Source organism: Photinus pyralis, unplaced genomic scaffold (assembly GCF_008802855.1).
Source record: "Photinus pyralis isolate 1611_PpyrPB1 unplaced genomic scaffold, Ppyr1.3 Ppyr1.4_LG4, whole genome shotgun sequence".
Taxonomy (NCBI): domain Eukaryota; kingdom Metazoa; phylum Arthropoda; class Insecta; order Coleoptera; family Lampyridae; genus Photinus; species Photinus pyralis.
The window spans coordinates 22085178-22104953 of NW_022170511.1; the positions used below are offsets into that span (position 1 = coordinate 22085178).

Sequence of the window (19776 nt, forward strand, 5' to 3'; positions counted from 1 at the left end):
TTGTGGTTAATTAAAAAGATGTGTGCTTACAAATTCATTGAAATTGGTGTCTGATAAATGAAGCGATGAGTGAAAATGACTCGGTTTCAACGAAGAATATTATACGTTGATTCATGGATAGGAAGGACCAATGAATAGGTATTTTTTATTCATTGGGAAGAACCATAAACACGTCACAAGATGGAATGTTGGTTGTCTATACAAGGATAAATACTTAAAATCTTTAGTCATTTCTCAGCTACCATCGCCCACATCAGTATAAATAAATGAACCGCGACTATTATACAGGCTTATCAGATTCTACAAATTACAATTGTTTTCATTACGTGTTATTTTTAGACTGCCTTATTGTGGTTTGCACTGAGCCGATAGGTGACTGACTAGTCAATAGCGAATATTACTCTGTAAACTCTTAAACAAACGGCTGTCTCTAGTTACGCATAAAAGGTAAACTATTAAATTAATTTCATTAATCACCAATTGCGTGAAAACATGTATGTAACATGTATGGGTCAAATGAGACGCAGTTAAAGGCATTCCATGCATTCCTGTCCGTGTTGAGTGATCATGTAGACGGAGACGTTACGCGCTTGTGCTAAATTTTTGCCGAATGTTTCCACGGACCATGGAATGTTTCATATTTAATTTGCGCCATTACTTAAACCTTGTCCTAATATTTGAAAAAAATGTATTGTAAGTCTATTCCTTACGGACAAGTTAAAGCCTGGAATGTTTTTTGCGAACACTTAAATCTTCATTTGAATTGATGATGGCGAGTTTCTTAATTTAAAATTCAAAATTTTTAAACCTATTATTCAAAAATGTACAAGGTTGGTAGCAATGAGAAAATTTGGGGTTGGCAGGCCTGATTTAGATGGCAATGTCAAAAGTCAATCTAATGTCATCGTCAGTCTAAAAACTTTTATCTTGTACTTGTAGCAACTTTTTTAACTATGTATTTAATTACTCACATTAAACGTTACTTTCTAGTCATGTAAAAAGCAAATAAAGTCGCACGTGATCTGTAGTTGTAGAAAATATGGTGTCCATAATAAAAAATCAACTTTTAAAACATCTCTCTAGGTTTGTGTTTGTATACATCTAATATTTGACTAGTTTATCTTTAATTGTCGTCGTAGATTTACAAAGAATTTGTCTGCCGATAAGGTGAACTTAAGCACCTTTAAAGGGGAGGGTGAATTGACAAATCTCGAATTAAACGAAATAGTTCTTACTGATCTGTTGGAGCTGCCGTGTTGGTTACGCTTATCCAAGGCGCTGTGTAATAAAGTAACATTTAGGATACAGTGGACGAAATTAAAGAGTGTACCAATTCACCTTGTAAGTAATTAAGTCACCTCTGTCGCGACGTGCAATATGTTTCCATTTAGAATTTGGACGAGGTTAATATCATAGCGGAGACATGCGAGGAGCTCAGGCCAATGTCGGCGCAAGCCGGCTTATCATCGTATGCGGGCGTCCCCGGGAAGTACAGTTTTATTCACAAGGTGATAGACGGAATTACTGTGACCGTCAATACGGTGAACATAACGTTTAATAGTCCAGCGTTTACGGCGAGCGTACAAGTAAGGGTTGCATTACAAGAGAAATGTGCCAATAATTGCTTTGGTTAGGTCTCGAGGATTATATTAGAATCAAAAAGTCCCGGATGGGAGAGGTCTGACTTGCGTATGACGAGACTGAAGGAACCGGATAAGGGTCAGCTACTGATTTTTAAAGAGCTGGAGTGGCAAACGGTTAGGATTGAAGCGAAATCGACCAAAGATAAGAACTTAACTCCCCTTAGGTTACTAACAAATCAAGCGAGATGTAGAATAACTATAAAAAAAAGACTGTCAGGTATAGCTTAAAAGTGTAGATGTTTTGTTTTCGAGTTAATTCAATTTTCTAATTAGATTGCTTTATAATGGGTTCAAGACTGGTGATAATATTAGATGACTTATTATGGGTATTAACCGATTCTCAACTGAAGGCTGCTCTACATTTTCTGGACTCCCTAGCGGGGCTTGTACAAAAAGCAACTGCCTTAACTAGAAAAGCCAAAGCCGCACGGAAATTAGAGGTAAGTTGTGATGAACGAGTAAGTACCAAACATAAAGAGATGAATGTGTTTGTTTTTTTTTAATGACAAAATTAGCCTGTTGCCCATGAAATTACAGATTTCTACCTTAGATTTTGTGGATGTGCATTATGTTGTTCAATTCCACAACACAACAAGCTTAAAAAGAGAAACCGCTGTAATTAACTTGACTGTTAGGAGTATATTAGTGTTACCGTTGAGTGAAGGATTTTGTATTTTTACGATTTACAATGCTCTTTTCGAATTACATTTCATTTTTACAAATTTTCATTAGCAAATTCTAAGTATTAACTTATATAAACTTGGCTAAGATATTTGGGATGAATTATTCTTAATTTACCAGCGAATAACAACAACATCATAATAGCCAGGTGCGACAGCATTTTTCCGTTATGTTAGACGGCATTTTTCGCTTATTAATAAAGTTTATAAGTATAAAACATTTTTATAGCAAAAGTTAAGTTGCCCCCGGGTGTGGGGTTTGGGCTTTTTTTTGGGGCGTGGGGTTTTTCCCCAAAATTTTGCTTAATAAGTTTGAAGGAGTCTTAACCTCACTTTTATTTTACATTGTGTTAAAATGTCCAAAGTTCATACTATGCTCTTAGACAAAAGAAAAGAACTACCCGACAACATAAACACGCACAATTGTGGTTAGCAGGAAAAATGGTTATTTATGAGTGATTAACGTACTGCGCAGTGACACCATTATAAGAAACTCATTTTCATTGGTTCAGCTATTTAATAAATATATCGTACAAAAAGCCTCATACCGTAATTATTTCCTACAAAAATTTATATTTCTTATGTTAAAGAAAAATGGCGCGTCTTAAACATAACGGAAAATGCTGTCCGCAACCTGGCTATTCTTTTATTTTAACAGGAAAATTTTATTTTTATACATAAACAGGATGGATCCTATGAATTTGGAAGTAGGTATGTTATGGGAAAATTTGTTGAACTGTGGAAAATATTTTGGGCAGTTGGGTTCCGGGGTCATATTTTCGAAGTTAACCCTTGGTAGGGTATTTCGGGCACTTGGTCTGGGGTGTTATATTTTGGTAGTTCGACCTGGGTGCCTTGGCAGTTTTGGCCCGAACAGTGTAAGGTAACTTTGGCAGTTGGTCTGGTGCGAGGTCTGTGTGCAGGAGGGTCATATTTCCACAAGTTGGTGTGGGGTCATATGTTGGTAGTGCCCTCCCCTCTGGGGTATTTTGGCAGTTGGTCCAGGGTATTTCAGTAGTTGGCCGCCATATCTTGATCTGGGACACATCACTTTGATGGCAGCGGTGATTGCTGGAGAAAAATTTATTTAATTGCTTTGGGATTTGAACCCCACGATACCTCAAAGAGAAGGCCTACCAACATAACCACTTGAGCAGGAAGGCCTTTAAACAATTTCATAGTTAGAGGTTGAAGTCAATCAACAGCAAGATGGTCTACTTGAACTTTAAATTTTTACAAACTGTACAAAATTGCATCTGAATCATGGCACAATGCACCTCCATACAACGAAAACGTCACTGCATAATAATCACACCGACACATTCAACATACCCTCCCTGCGTTTTGATTGTACACGTCACTTGATCGCTACAAAACTGGGGGGGGGCATTACTTCATTGGTTAAGGTTTGTGCGGCGCAAGATAGTGCCTGCGCACACTTACAAGTTCAGGCAAACGATGATCACTAAACTACAAATACCGGTTCAAGTTTCCAAAAAGTTGGTTGTCGGCCAGTCCAAAATTTTGCTCACTGTTCAAAATCTTAGGATGGTTACCGGTCAACAGTCATTTCCCGACCGTTCAAAGTTCAAAGGTTGGTCGCCGGTCCAAATTCAAAAAATTACTCACATTCGAGTGTGAGATCAAGCTCAGGTTAAAAAGTTCTTCATATGGAATTTTTCAAAGACGTTTGGTATGGTACCAGACAATTGCTAAAACACTTATTCTCAATTGGTAAAAAATGTGAAAAAGGGTTCGAGTTTTAATAGTAAATGGAAATAGATGTGAACTTTCGAAGACAATATGGCGAGTTTAATTGGTAAATGAACTATAATTGGGCTGTATGAACTAGAATGCGATGTACAAACAATTACATACTCGTCGCGCGCGAACCTTCCTCATCCTGTGCTTGCTGTCATTACTCTTCTTCATTTGATTTAATTGACCACTGTTTTAAGATTTGACATCTCCTTTTCTGCTTCCGATTCCCTTCCGATAAACTATCTTTGAGCGCACACCGTAGGAAATTTGTCTGATAGCTATTCCAGACGATCAGGGCTAGGCATGGGAATTTTTTTCGATATATCGATAGGTTATATCGAATAACAATAGGTAGAGCTAAAAAAAATCGATATATCGATAGATCGATAACTATCGATACTTATCGATAAGTATCGATATATCGATACCTATCGATATGTCGATAACTATTGATATATCGATATGTCGATAACTATTGATATATCGATATGTCGATAACTATTGATATATCGATANGGCCCCCCCCCCCCCCTATTTTGGCAGTTACCCCGGGGTATTTTGGCAGTTGGTCCCCAACGTATTTTGGTAGTTGACCTGCCATCTTGGATACTGGACAAATCACTTTGATGGCAGTGGTGATTGCTGGAGAAAAAAATTTTTATTGGCTTTGGGATTTGAACCCACGATACCTCAAACAGAAGGCTACCACGTAACCAGTTGAGCTATGGAGGATTTAACAATTTCATAGAGGGGTTGAAGTCAATACAAACAGCAAGATTGTCTACTTTGAACTTTAATTTTACAAACTGTACAAAATTGCATCTGAATCATGGCACAATTGCACCCCCATACACTGCGCGAAAACGTCACTGCATAATAATCACACACATTCAACATACCACTCTGCGTTTTGATTGTACACTCACTTGATCGCTACAAAACTGACTTACTTCAATTGGTTAAGGTTGTGCGCGTCAAGATAGTGCCTGCGCACACTTAGCTCAGCCCAACGACGATACTAAAACTACAAATACTGTTCAAAGTTCAAAAGTTGGTTGTCGATCAAAGTCCAAAATTTGCTCACTGTTCAAAATCCACAGGCTGGTTACCGGTCAAAGTCCATTTCCGACCGTTCAAAGTTCAAAGGTTGGTCGCCGGTCCAAATTCAAAAATTACTCAACATTCAAGTGTGAGATCAAGGTCAGGTTAAAAAGTTTCTTCATATGGAATTTCAAAGACGTTTGGTATGTTCCAGACATTGGTAAAAACTTATTCTCAATTGGTAAAACTGTGAAAAAGGGTTTCGAGTTTAAAGTAAGTAAATGGAAATAGATGTGAACTGGCGAGTTTAATTGGTAAATGAACTATAATTGGGCTGTATGAACTAGAAATGCGATTGTACAAACAATTACATACATGTCGCGCGGCGAACCTTCCTCATCCTGTGCTTTCTGTCAATTACTCTTTCGCTTGTTGTTTTGTTCATTAAATATAACTTGCTTTTTTTGGAGTAACTTCATTTGATTTAATTGACCACTGTTTAAGATTTGACATCTCTTTTCTGCTTCCGATTCCCTTTCCGATAAACTATCTTGACGCGCACAACCGTAGGAAATTTGTCTGATAGGTATTCCAGACGATCAGGGCGTTGTGCGCGGGTGCACCATCCTGTTGAAGCCAACAGTTTCCAACTTTTGTTTTTCTATTGTGTGTGGTACATCGTTGTATTCGTAATAAAAAAATGCTATTCAATACAGTATCTACTTTTTTTGCGTGCCATATAATAAATAAAGTTGATCATGATTTCTCTGAAACGAAACTTTGTATTGTAGAGCAGCTCAAGTAGTGAAAATGAGAAAGTGTTTTTTTTAATTTTCTCTGTTCAAAATAAATAAGTACAAAAAAAATGCAAATTTCGGGGTGTCTAGCATACCTTCAGAAGTAATCGGAATTTTTCGGTTTTCTTTACAGCACGATCTTGGACACAGTGTATTATACACTTTTCGCAAATCCTGCACTCAACGTTTTAGAAATGAAATACATTATTAGACAGCAAAGCACTGTGTATAACCTCAAAATCTTGTGTTCTGGTTGGTACCGATTCGCGTCAGTAGATGGACGTACAATAAACCTCAGCAATCGATTAATAATTTAAAAAAAAAGGCAAACGCTTGTTTATACTGTTGAATCGCTTTACATTTAGTAGTAGTTTGTTTTGATAAATTCTACTGTAAATCGTCTCACTTCAGGAATTACCAGAGTATCAAGCACACCTAGCGCAGCAAGCAAGGGCGAAAGATGGAGTATCAGCAATTTCCAAAATATTTTCACGTTACGACGTCGTGGAGACATCCTTTCATTTTTTATCGCAACACATTGTACTGCACTTGTGCGATGACCCTGGTCGTAAGTATCGCCCCCTATCTTTTTTTTTGTAACATTAAGTTTTGTAGTGGGACGTTCTTGCCATCCCAATTTGAAAGACGGCGGTGCTCTACAGATTAGCGTGGACCGATTTCAAGTGGATTATTATCCGTACCATTTGGCCAAGGGAGATAGAAAGCATTGGCCGAGGTATCGTGAGGCGGCGATCCCTCATACACATTGGCAGGAACAATCGGTTATTGCTTTTAAATCGAAGTTGCTGGATTTGATTGAAAGGAATAAAATGCAACACATTCCTCTTTCGCGTTCAAGCAAGGTGGGTTGGGTTGTGGAAAATGATTTTTGCTGTATTTAAATCTATATACTGACTTCAGCAAATGTGTATTCACTATTTGTAGTGCTTCTGCTAACTTGTATCTACAATCCAACATGACTCCAGATAAATGCGCATGCTTTATCTGCTGAGATTTAATACGTGTTTGTTTTTTAAATCGTTGATTGATATTATTATTCTAAAGCTTTATATAGGGTCGCTATTAAAGATGGAACCAAAACTCCACGCTCAAACCATTTGAGATATAGACATGAAAGTTCGAACGCTTTCATTTGAAATTATTTCACTCGCTATTTCACATATTTTGAGAAGATGAAAAAAAATTGTTTTTGACATATGGTTTTTGGATGTGACCGCCACCTTGAATTTTTTAACTGCTTGTTTATCAAAATGAGTTTTAATGTCAGTTTGTTTACTCGCAGTTGACGCAAACATTTCGATAAATTAGCGCGCTTCCAATGATATCACACACAACCTAATCAGACGAGGTTTGCTGCAACACATCTAATTAGCTATGTACTGGTAATTATGCTTACTTAATTGACTGGGTTGAAATTCCAAAATTCGAAAGGCTAGTTAACACCCATTGTTTTTTGGAATTTTCAGAAGATAACTAAATAGGTCCGGAAATTTAGTTTTTTTACTAATATAGCGCCCATCCGATTTCAGCTATGTTAATTAAAGTTGGTAGATTCGATGTAAAAAAATTGGGTGTTTCGGTACAAATGTCTCAGACAAAACGCTCATTTCGCTGGGGGGTATTCCATACCCCTTAGACCCCCGGTTGGTAAGTGTCCCCATTTACAATAGAAACATTCTACAGTTGAAATACTTGTAAAGAATAATCTTTCGATCCGAACGCGTTTTATGTACCTTCTTGTGCTGGCTATTAATTACACTCAAATGGAATGAACGCAACTTTTAGGTTCGGAGAGATGGTGGCAACCGCGCTCGCTTTCCCCAATGCGTTCATCACTTGTTATCGCCAGACATACTTTTGTTCACGTTTGCTATGAAGCGGTATATGTGTAAATTCAATTGAAAATAAATTGACCTGCATTTAAAGGTCACATTTTCACGCGTCAATAACTGTGTATGGATCATCATTTTTGCTTCTTTTTAGGCAGAGACTCCTGTTAGTCCAACAAGCGATTCCGGAAAGAAGCCTCCCCAAAGTCCGACCCAGATTAAAAATTACGTTTCGCAACAGCTGGCAAAGTTGATGACGGCATGCGCGGTGATAAGAATCAACGATTTTTCATTATTTAAAGTGACGACGTCGGGAAAGAAACAGGCGCTCAAGGAATTCATCGCAGGTGAGATTGCTTTTCGCCGAAGAGTCAAACTTGATTGAGATGCGAATAATTTTTTATCGATTAGCTCAACATAAAAGGAAAGAAAGAATTGTCGGTGAAGGTATATTAATTGATTAAGTTTTAGATGTAGTGTAGAGGGCGGTTGAAATGCCTGTTGTGTTATGAATGATTTGTTTCTTAGTCCGCACTCGGCGACGAACGAGCAAGTTAGTGCGCAAAAGTCACTTTTTCTGTTTCATATTGCATTGCCTTGTTCAAGTATTAAAGTGCAAGTACTCAACAACTTAGACATCGAAACCTCCAAGCTATTTGAAATATTTCCATGAACTGTGTTCAGTCTGCTGTTGCTTTTTTGTGTACTGTACCTTTTCTGAAATTCACCGTTTTGTTTCTTAGAGTAGACAATAATAGCCAGCGGGAGTGTGACTAAAAGAAGTATAAGGAAAGTGTTTATGTAACTCTGTGCGCACTACGACTTGTTTTGAAAATATAAATTGTATCTGTTGTATTTTCATTTAGGTTAACTGCCATCTTTAGGTAAGTATGTCAAATAAAAATTAGAAAAATTGGGTGGTAGACTGAACCAAACATATGTTTTATAAATAACCCAAGGGTCCAGAATGTTCTATTTGGGGGTTACGTTCTCAAAAGTTACAAAATTTGCTACAACACTTGGAAGCATGGAATTTTGAAAAACGGTTTTCACTGGCCTCTTTGAATGTTATTTGTTTACTTTTTCATAAAGAAAAAGTCATATCATTCCATTTGATTTTTTTAGGATTTTGGATCATAATGTCAAAACTAGCCCCCTGGCGAAGAAGGATTCAACTAAATTAACTATAGATTCTTATTGCCCAAGGAATGCTCTTTTCAACGATACCAAATTTGTTACAATCGGTCAAACGGTTAAGAAGTTAAAGCAGATTATTGCAAAAACAATTTAACGCCCCACACCATCTTTGTTTTTGAAATAACTGAGTTTTGGTTTTTACGAAAATGATAGATAAACTGGTTCTCTTTAGAAATTTGAAAAAAGAATGTTTAGTTTATTATGGCAAATTTAAAGAAAATGCAATTTTAAAATTTAAGATGGCAGTTACAGCCTCTGGTGGTCATTTTTAGAACTTGAAAATATTTTCCAGCGATTTTTTATGACCGATTTACCCAATAATTTTTTTTACCCCTAAATCATACGACGTACGGTTCCTGAGATATGGTAGAGGAACTTATTGGGTCACCCGGTACATTTGTTCAGATTGGAGTGATCGCTAATGGAGTAAACTGGACCCTAATAACGCACTATTTTGTATTACAATTTCAAAATTGTTTGGGGTACTTCGTGATCTTTCCTCACCCTTATGTCTACTTGCGGTAGTTGTAAATTAAGTTAAGATCTGGAGAATAATTGGCGCGGAACTGTACAAATCAAAATTTACACTCAGAATTTTATAATTACACAATTGATTTATTAAATTGACACAAATTTATTTTGAAACACATTAAACACAATTAAAGTCAAATAATTGAAAGAAAAAAGCTTACAAAGCTTGTTTGGGCATAATACCCCGCACGCAGTCTTGCTATAATTAAGAATAAAAAAAAATTAACTTGATAATTTCAGCTCGATGGAACGCGCCAAACGTCCCCATTTACGCTGAAATACTGCGCACATCGTAGAGCATCTCTCCATTATCTCTTAATAGCGATAAAATCGCGCGTTAATTGTTATACAATCAAAGACGACACACGTTCGGGGACTTAAAGACTTAGCTCTCAAACTCATTTTCAACCTTTGGACTATTTGGAATAAATGTATGTTTTGGTTGCCCCTATCACCCAGTTTTTTTAACAGACCAGTTGCACTCTGTGGCTATGTCTGAGATTAGGAGGACCACAGTGGGAATTCTAGAAAGGCAGTTAATGTTTGACGTAGAGCAAAACCAATGACACTTCTCTACAGCAACTTTTAATGCTCTTGGTGGATTTTTTATTTCTTTAATCCGACGTTTCGTCTTTGCGGAACCATCATGAATTTCAGTTTTTTTAATGCGGCCCTGATATTCCGGATCATATTCTTAAACCCCTTTTTATTATGAATTTTACTTTATGGTTTAATTTTGGTTTGTTCGGCTTTATTTTACTGCAAACCGATTTTGACGATGTTTTTGAAAACACGCCCCTAGCTATAGTTCACAACTGTTGGATACAGCAGGATGGTGCACCTGCACATAATTCTAGAGACATTTTTCAATGAGATTTCCAGAAAAAGATATTAGCACGCGTTCAAAAACACCCTGGCTATCACTTTTACCCAATATAACTCGCTTGATTTCTTCATATGAGGAGTCATTAAGATTTATCAGCAAAAAATTTCAGCGGAAGAACTGGGGGGGGGGGGGTTAGTTCCGGAAGCATTCGCGATAGCATTATTTCACAAATGCTGACTAAGGTGTTCGAATGTTGTATCAATTCACACATTGGATTGCTATTAAATACATAAAAGATATAAACCGTTAATTGTCCTATTTTTTTTTTAAAATGTACAGGTCCGTAACAGGAATTTTCTGAATTCTTAGTCCGAAAAAAAGGTTAAACCATAGAGTGGTATACATCATTGAATGCAAAATAAAAAGAGCTATAACAATATGATATCGGAATATCAGGGCCGTATTTAAATGAACGGGTCAAATACTAACGCCAGAAAAAAATAGTTCGTAAAATCACTAAAAAAATAAAAGTAATAAAAATTATCTTTATTAAAAACGAAAAATCCGATTTTTTCAATAATTTTCAAAAACCAAAAGACCGTTGGTTGCTCATCTTCTCTCTCATTTAACCAAACCAAACTAGCGTATTACGAGAGCGTATTTTCCTCCTAATAATATTAATTCAATTCAAATGAGCCGCCTATCGTCAAAATCTATACAGTTACCCCATACCATTGACCAAATTTGGCCACCCTGTATAATTCAGTTAGAAAATGTCTTTTGCATTCCCGATAAAATAACTACTGCTTGCTGAAAGTCTAGTTTATTTATAAATAAAATGAAGGTGATATGAAAATCACTTTTCAAATTTGTACTGTGGTGGTGGAATTTGAATATTAAGTATCATCTGTTGTCTGTTAGTCAATATTGTTTCCAATTACACATTATTAATCACCTATGGAAGGATAAGTCATTTTTAATGACCAAATGCGTCATTAGTCTATGCGAAAAAAAATTAATGCCGTATTTCCCACTTGAAACATCCTGTATAACATTTTTGATGCCACAAACGCGTGTGGAAACACTAAGCGACGTACCCGAGAATTTTTCCAGAGAATAAAAACTGGAGTTGTTAATGAATTTGTTCCTGAAGGGACTGTATATTCTAAGCAGTGGCGTAGCGAGGGGTAGGGCGACTCCCCCCACGTCCAGGATCCCTTGGTTGATTGTTAATTCCTCACACTTCGACTCACGGTCCGCATTTCGAACACTAGTGTCCAAAAAATAATCCAACTAACACTAATTTATTTTAGATTAGTTTTGCGTCGTTATGGAAGTACTGGATCACAGCCTATTCATTTCTTTAATATTAGGCATTAGGTCATGGTGTCCCACAAGTTGCCTCTCGTTGCACGCACATCACTCCCGCTGACTAATCTTGTTAACACCTTTTGAAAGTAATTTAGTCTTCTGTATAAGCGCGTACAATTCGTACAACTTTATTAACTATTTCATCGTTTGATTTTGCTAGGCGATCGAGAACGTATGTCACTTCCCGAGGATACGAACATTGTTCATGCCGAATTTATTTACTTTTATTATCCGAACGACGTCCCGTTTCCTTGTAAGTATGTGAACGGTTAGATTATCTGATTAAAAATTACTGTTTTAGTACCTCCTCCCAAACTGTATATGCAGGTGAATCCGATTCAAATTCACTTCGACCTCGATAGCTGTTTATGGTTCAACTCGTTCGCCTTAAATTTGCACCAGTCCTTACTAAATTCTAAACAAGACATATCGGGAAATAATATTGCGTACATTGATGTTAAAATAGAAGCAATTCTGCCAAAGGTGAGTTGTCACTTTTGATATAGGGAGTGACGCTTGACGTCTTTTGCGTAGGTTACTTTCGAGAGCGCTTTGGATTATCATAATCAAAGAGACCGTCCTAAAACGTTGAGTTTTCAAATAACAAGAGCCACAATAACTAACGTGCGCAGTCTTGAGCAGTCTTCGAGAGCCGATTTGGCAAAGTGTGTCGACTTCTTTCACATGGGCTCCTTATTTTTCGGGACAGAGTTCCCATCAACTGCCAATGACTTCTATATCGTTACTGAAAAGTTTTTAGATCATATATCGACAAATGACAACATTAGAAGTGTACCAGAGGAGCTGAATGTATCTTCCGTAAATACTCTGGTGTGTATTTGTCTGAAGTTCATTTGTAATACCATACATTTTTTTAGATTGAGCAGCTTAGTAGGGAAATGTTATGGATAGAAGCGAAAGATGTTTGGTGTATAAGTCTGGAACCAGTGTGGGGGGATTTTTTGGGAGCACGCGCCGTGGGTAATAGCAAAGCCGTACCGTTTTTAGATGCAGTACCGATAACCGTGTGGCTACATGCGAAAATGGATCCTAATTCTACCATAGCGAGCACCGAAAATGGACCGAAAAATGCTGACATTCACGCGTTGGCGCATATATCTAATCTAGTCAGTTTACAAATTAATCACTATCAATTTTTGTTTTTGTTGCGTCTTTCGGAAGAGATCAGTGAACTAACAACATTTTTATCTTTGGATTCCAGTAGGATTCTCAAGGTATTTGTTTAGTTAGACGTATTTAAGGTATTCAGTGTGTTTCTTATGCCAGGCTGAAAATAGTGGTTCAATGGTGGTAGGTGCTTTGGTTCCGCAAGTCGAGGTTACATTTGTAATGCCATCACAGTGTCCAGGAAAAGAGTCGTCAGGTGGTGATGTTGAATCTTTCGTTCCAGATTCATCAAGTATACATGATGATGGTTTTGTTGGAGGTAAGATTATACTTTTTGTTTTTTTTTTAATTTGTAATTTTTTGAATATTTTCAAACAAAAACAGAACGCTTACTTAGTTTTTTGAATATAAAACTTCACAGGAAGCAATATAGATTTTCAATTTTTCAAGTTTCAGCGAGGGTATATATTCAAATAACCTCACGTCTTCACCAATAACCGCATGTATTCATTTTCATTTTATTTAATGTGATAAGTAGACACTTATACAAGCATTACAAGCCATGATTTTTTAGCAGCTCCAGGGATTCATATTCATTATAAAAGAGTGTCAAAATAAGATACCTCATTTTTTTTCGGAATAAGTTGAAATCACTACTAATTCCATTGACAAAAACTATATTATTAAAAATATAATATTAAATATATTATTTGGTACCTACTTGTGCTTCAGACACTCAATTTTCTACCAGTAATTTGGGCCTAATTTACTTAACGCCACCATGGGCCCTCATTTTGTACTAAAATGTAGCGTTAGAAACAATTTTTTAACAATTTCATATTCATATATATGCATGCAATATAATCGCACCTTGTACTGTTCTAGTGCAATGGTTCTCAACCTCTCAGACACTGTGCCCCCCCCCCCCCCCTTTTAGGATGAGTATTTTGCCAACCCTTCTATGAATTATCATTTCTTAAAATAATAAAAACGTCTACTATTAATACTTAATTATTTTTCTTCTGTATTTCGCCTATGTACAGGGTGTCCCATTTTTGACATTTTTATGGGGTATCTGTAACTGTTAGTGCTAGAGCAAAAGCAATATAGGTGCATGTGTTCTTTTTAGGTCAGACTTGCAATGAAAAACTTCCTCTCGCTTTAAGACATGCCGGGGAAAATCAACAAATTGCCCATTTCAGAATTACCCTACATCTTCTCAGTTAAAAGAGAGAAGAAAAATGTTTATTTCGAAAGTTTCTGTATAATGATTGTTGAATAGTTCGCCATTTTCAAAATAAGTGTACATGGTGAGGTATAATAGTTATTGAACCTAATCTCATGTTTTTAAATTAAAATATCCTGTATATTTTATTCTAAAAAGATAGCATATTAAATTCTCTTTTCAAAAATATATAACAGTAAAAAAATTCAAAAAAGATTTTATTTAAATTCATTTGAACCTTTTATTAATTTTTTTGCATTTTTGAAAAGAGAATTTAATAATATACTATCTTTTTAGATTAAAATATACAGGGTGTTCCATTTAAAAAATGGGGTTCGGTTTGGGGACGAACTTCGGTAGTAATTCCGAGCACAAATGTCATGACAAATTAAATAAGCAGCAAATTAATGATTACATTTTAATTTAAAAGAAAAATAAATAAATTTTCAAATTATACTAATTAAATCATGTGAGCCGACGAAAGTAGCGGCAGTCTGCGGGAACCTGTGTGTGCTGTCGGCGGAACGGACGCATGGGCTCGAGCGCCACCAAGTGGTGGGGCCTTGCCTCTGGTCAAGGTCGGCGGTAGCAGCGGTTTGCGGGACGGTTTCGGAAGCGTCAGATAAACTCAATGAGAGTGAACGGCATCTCCAGGAATTGGACGAGTGCAGCAAATAGCGGCGGTCACTTCGGAAAGATTAAAACAAAGTTACGGCAAACTCGGTTGATGTATTGTTCCATTGTTTTTAAAACGTGTTGTGCGATGTAGAATGGGATCAAAGAGAATCTTTTTTAAACACGTTTTTATTGGTTCTATTGCGGCTATCGATTTCAACCTCGTAGGGTCATCTTCAGGCCGAGCTATAATATATTGTTTAACGATACAATTACAATGTGGTGATGTCTTACCGTCAATACTATGAAATGATGAGGCATGTACTATTATTAGCGGAGTAGTATGTGTTAGTTATCAGGAAAGCTGTAAATGTGGTTAATTATTAATAATTGGCCACATTTACAGCTTTCCTGATAACTAACACATACTACTCCGCTAATAATAGTACATGCCTCATCATTTCATAGTATTGACGGTAAGACATCACCACATTGTAATTGTATCGTTAAACAATATATTATAGCTCGGCCTGAAGATGACCCTACGAGGTTGAAATCGATAGCCGCAATAGAACCAATAAAAACGTGTTTAAAAAAGATTCTCTTTGATCCCATTCTACATTACGGCAAACTACCTCCCTAGCGAAAATGAAAGCAACAAAAAACAACTTAATTAGCGGTGTCTATGGGAAAGTAAATGCCGGAAAGCGAAACAATATCCCTCTTATAATTAGTGGAACAGGAAGTAGCAAAACGCTTACCGTGCAATAAAACGGAGTGGTAGAAATTACTGTGCAAGAAAAAGCAAAAACTGTAGATACGATACAGTGCGGGAGACTTTATGTAAAAGTAAAAATGAAACGATAAGAATGCAAAATAAATTTACGGAATGGCTAAAAATTACCGTACTTACGAACTTTCGAAAGTATGGAGAGGGAACGTAGGAAATTCCGGGCCGGCCGACGTATTCGGGTAATACTGTCCAAAAATTAAAATTTAATTGTGTGGTCTGCTGCTAAAAATCCGTAATTGGTCTTCAAATTCAAATTAATTAAGAGCGCTTCTTTTGAGACCCATCACGACTTAATCGGATGCTGTTTACTGTAACACATTTATTTAGCGCTTTTAATGGGCCGGATTTAAATTTGTAAAATTCGCTAATCCAATTTATTGTTAATTGGAATGTTGGCATCAACCGGCGGGGTGGGTGCTGTTAACCACCTAAACTGCACGGCCTAGACTTACGTAACGGGCCTGAAATTCTAAAATATTAATTCGCCTCAACTTCTAAATAAACACAACTCTAGAAATTAAATCAAATACCTTTACCTTCTATCTTCAATTCCTAGAACCCAGTCAAATATTTTCGGCACGCCATTTTTGTAAAGACGCGCTTATAGATACCGAGTGTTCATATACAGAGCGGTTACCAAAACTGGTCGAAAGATGGGTGCTTCGTTACAGTTTCAATAACTTTTTTTTAGCTGATTGCATATACTTATTTAAAAAACGGCAGATTATTCAACAATCATTACAAAGAAACTTTTGTAATAAACATTTTTATGTATCTCATTTAATAGTTATTTACCCAAAAGTCAGGAATATGATACATGGCGAGGAAATACTGAAGTACGAGGCCCATTTAGGGGCGAGTACTTTAATTTTCGAGTGCATGAAATATTTTACCTGGAAAAGATTCGATTACTGCATTGATAATTTATGTGATTAATCAAGGGGGACTTGAAAAATTATTATTAAAATGTCAGAAGTCAATGAAGCAGAATTCATAACTTTAATTAATAAATTTAATGTAACTTTTGTAATATTCTGCGTGACTTGTTATTTTCGTAGGGGATCGAGACGGTAGTTTGGCTTGTTTTCTGTGAATTTTCAACTTGTTTTTTCGATTTTTGAATTTTCGTAATTTTCAATTTTTCAAATATTTCTCAATTTTTTTTCTATTATTTTTTAAATATTGGGTTCACTGACTTATGATTTTGAATTTGTGTTTATTTATTTTCAAATTGTATGCGCTTTAGATTTTCATTTTTCCAGATGTTCGGTCTTGGTGTCTCGAAATATTCATATTTTTAGTTTTTCTAATTTTTGAAAAATTCTTCAAATTTTTGTATTTTATAATTTTTTTTAATTTTGTGAGCGAATTTTTTAAATGTTTTTCTATTTTCTAATATTTTGAATCTTTATGACTTAATTTTTTATAAATATTCCAAATGTATTAATGTTACGAAATTCACTGAAATGCCCAAGTTTTGGAATGTTTAGACATAGAGAAAAATTAAAATTGAGACTCAAACAGTTTTTATTTCTATAGGCGATCGATTTCGACGTACCGTGTCATTATCAGGCAGAGACTCCGCACCGTTATATTCATATTTTTGTACTTTTCATAACCGACTGGAACTATTTTTTATAATGTTATATACGCTTCGTAGTTAATGTAATTTTTCCAGCTCGGCCTGATGATGACGTGGTACGTCGAAATCGATCGCCTATAGAAATAAAAACTTTTTGAGTCTCATTTTTAATTTTTCTCTATGTCTATCTGAATACTCAGACATAACATGGAGTTCTTCATCAACAAAATTTTTCAATGTTTGTATGCACTTGCTGAAAATTTTTGATTTTTGTAATTACTAAAAGTTTCCAAATGGGTACATTGTGGAAAATTGTTTTAATTTTTCGAATTCATACATCTTGCAAATGTTATTATTTTTCGGATTTTTTAAAATCGTTTTCTATTTCAATTTTTCGAATCATCCTATTTTTTTAAATTTCTATACGCATAGTTACAATTCAAAAATCACCGCGGTAATTTATCAGCTAAATGAATTAACTTTTATCGGCTTAACCAACTTTTCTCTGGCTCTTCACTGCGACACCTTTTGTGATGTCGCATTTAATTTTTTCGGCTGCTGAAACTTAATTTCTGTTCTGGGTGCTTCACTAGACATTTTCTTTTCATTGCTGACGCATGCGCTGTCGTAACTTACAGCGTGTTCTATCGCGCCTTCACGCGTAATACCTCCACGGCTATTTTCCACTGCCTAATTCCCACCATCTTGAACTTACGCCCAACTATGGTTTCGAATTCGTTCTACCAATAGAATTCATTTCTCTTCACCAACCCCGTCTCCAGAAAAGCAGTTGGCAGACACCTCTGCCTTGCCTAACAGAAATGTCCCAGATACATCTAATTCAGCGGGTCTGTCACGTACATACAGTTAATTTCGCTCATGGCGCTTTCAGACTGTTATGTAATCCAAAACAATTCGCCCAAAAATATACGCAACATAATTTCAAAGAAACGTGTCCTCTAATGAGACCACTTTCTATATTTTATAATACACAAATTCAAAGGTATGCGCACCCTTAATTAAATCCCATTAAAAGGGCTGTCGTTACAGGACGCATCCTACCTCAATGAGCATGGGCGTACCTTTCCATGGACTGAAAACGAATGTAGAAGAAATCTCTTGGTGGCACATTTAGACAATAATCACTAAAGCTGCTCAAAAATCATTGCATATTGAGCAAGTCCAGCTTTGGGACGCGTGTTGACATTTATATTCCTTTCTGCATGACGTTTCAGGCTCAACCGGAACCATGTGGCAGTCTGCAGTATATAATATACCTCAGGGAGAACAAACCTTGAAATCTTTCACGAACGGTGTCGAGACACCGGTTAGCGAAATATCTTCCAGTTACTCGATGGATTTTGTACAGCACTCTACGGAAAATAAGAATAAAAATGTCACCCCGCCCTTTGCTAACATTAATTTACCCAACAATTTGAATGCAGGTGCTTTCGTGCGTTCGTTATTTCCCACACTACATGTGCAAACTTTGTAGGGCTGTCATCTATGAAGAAAGGCTTTAGCAATTTAATGACCTCTATTGATAGCGCCCTTAAGCCGACGTCCGATGATGCGAGCGATACGTTATCCATTCGAAGCGATGCGTCGAGCGACTCGGAGAATTTTGTCGTCGTCAATATGGGTATGGACGGAGATCGTAATGCAGAATCACTGGATGCAATGTTTCGGGTGCCCGGTTATGTATACGAACGAAATGTCGAAATGGCGAAGGAAGTTATCGAAGAAGAGAATACGACAACTACAAGTGATCACTCGCTTACCAGCAGCTGTAAAAGAAAGGATTTGGTAACATTGCATCATTGTCTAATGTAAAGTAATATAATTGGATGTTTCAAAGGTGTCGGTGGCTACATTCAAATTGAACAAGGTCGAATTTCTTCAGCAGTCGGTCGGATATTCGTCCAGCATAAAGGTGCAAGTTGGTAACATATCCAATGAGGATTGCGGAGCGATTCCGTGGGACGAATTTCAGGTATTGTAGGGAGAAAGTCATTTAAACTTAATCCAAATTCTTTCATCTGAATGTAAATATATATACATTGATATTATAACTTGCTATATCACAAAAGTCACTACAACTTTTTTAACACTTAATTTTTCTCTGTATTTTTTGGCATGCTTCTGAATGTTATGTGTGGCACAGACCAAGATAAAGGTATTGGCAGACTACTTGTCATAGCATTTTATTTGCATGCGTAGTACACTCTGTAGCCATAATTAGTAAATGCACCCGTACTCTCCATTAAAAGATAACTTTTAGTGATTTTAAATACCTAACTGATTGCAACAACAAATGAAAGGGCTGGGAGTGTTCAGCAATAAAATGAAGTCCGCCAAAATTCACCAAAAGCTAAGAAATACCGCACCCATTTGTTTGAATAATTAGCAAGAACTTTGTTAAGTACCGCATTAGCAAACAAAAAAATTTCTGCTAATTAGGAACAAGTGAGTGGCTTATGCATTCCCATAGTGTAAAGAATAGAACAGTGAGACCACTAGTGGAGAAAAAGTGAAGTTGATTTTGCACATCGAGATATAGGTCTGAACTTGACGATCTGAAAGGGCGGCGCAGCTATCACGGATATTGAAATTGTTAGAAGTCTGTACCAATGAACACAAAATACATAAAAAGAGGGGAAAAGGGTAATAAACCTAGGTAACTAAATTCTTTCAATTGGTATGTGACATAAAAAAGACAAAAGAACACCAGACTTA

At 36.4% G+C, this 19776-nt stretch overlaps 1 protein-coding gene across 4 annotated transcripts in view; it reads left to right on the top strand.

Annotated features, from left to right (window-relative positions):
• Nucleotides 1-312: 312 nt before the first annotated feature.
• Nucleotides 313-19776, top strand: part of LOC116167862 (UHRF1-binding protein 1-like) — a 29846-nt gene continuing 10382 nt past the window's right edge. The window contains exons 1-19 of one of the 4 annotated variants that reach the window (XM_031483441.1): nt 313-447; nt 991-1083; nt 1140-1341; nt 1392-1586; nt 1635-1860; nt 1917-2083; nt 6334-6490; nt 6538-6785; nt 7927-8119; nt 8184-8219; nt 11858-11950; nt 11999-12180; nt 12232-12528; nt 12576-12932; nt 12985-13144; nt 18276-18485; nt 18536-18846; nt 18899-19033; nt 19205-19216. In XM_031483441.1, the coding sequence (XP_031339301.1) occupies nt 1040-1083; nt 1140-1341; nt 1392-1586; nt 1635-1860; nt 1917-2083; nt 6334-6490; nt 6538-6785; nt 7927-8119; nt 8184-8219; nt 11858-11950; nt 11999-12180; nt 12232-12528; nt 12576-12932; nt 12985-13144; nt 18276-18485; nt 18536-18846; nt 18899-19033; nt 19205-19216 (3225 nt within the window). In that variant the 5' untranslated portion in view covers nt 313-447; nt 991-1039. Of the gene's footprint in view, nt 448-874; nt 1084-1139; nt 1342-1391; nt 1587-1634; nt 1861-1916; nt 2084-6333; nt 6491-6537; nt 6786-7926; nt 8120-8183; nt 8220-11857; nt 11951-11998; nt 12181-12231; nt 12529-12575; nt 12933-12984; nt 13145-18275; nt 18486-18535; nt 18847-18898; nt 19034-19204; nt 19217-19776 lie in introns of those variants that run through there. The other 3 variants (XM_031483444.1, XM_031483442.1, XM_031483443.1) reach the window with 3 other exon arrangements.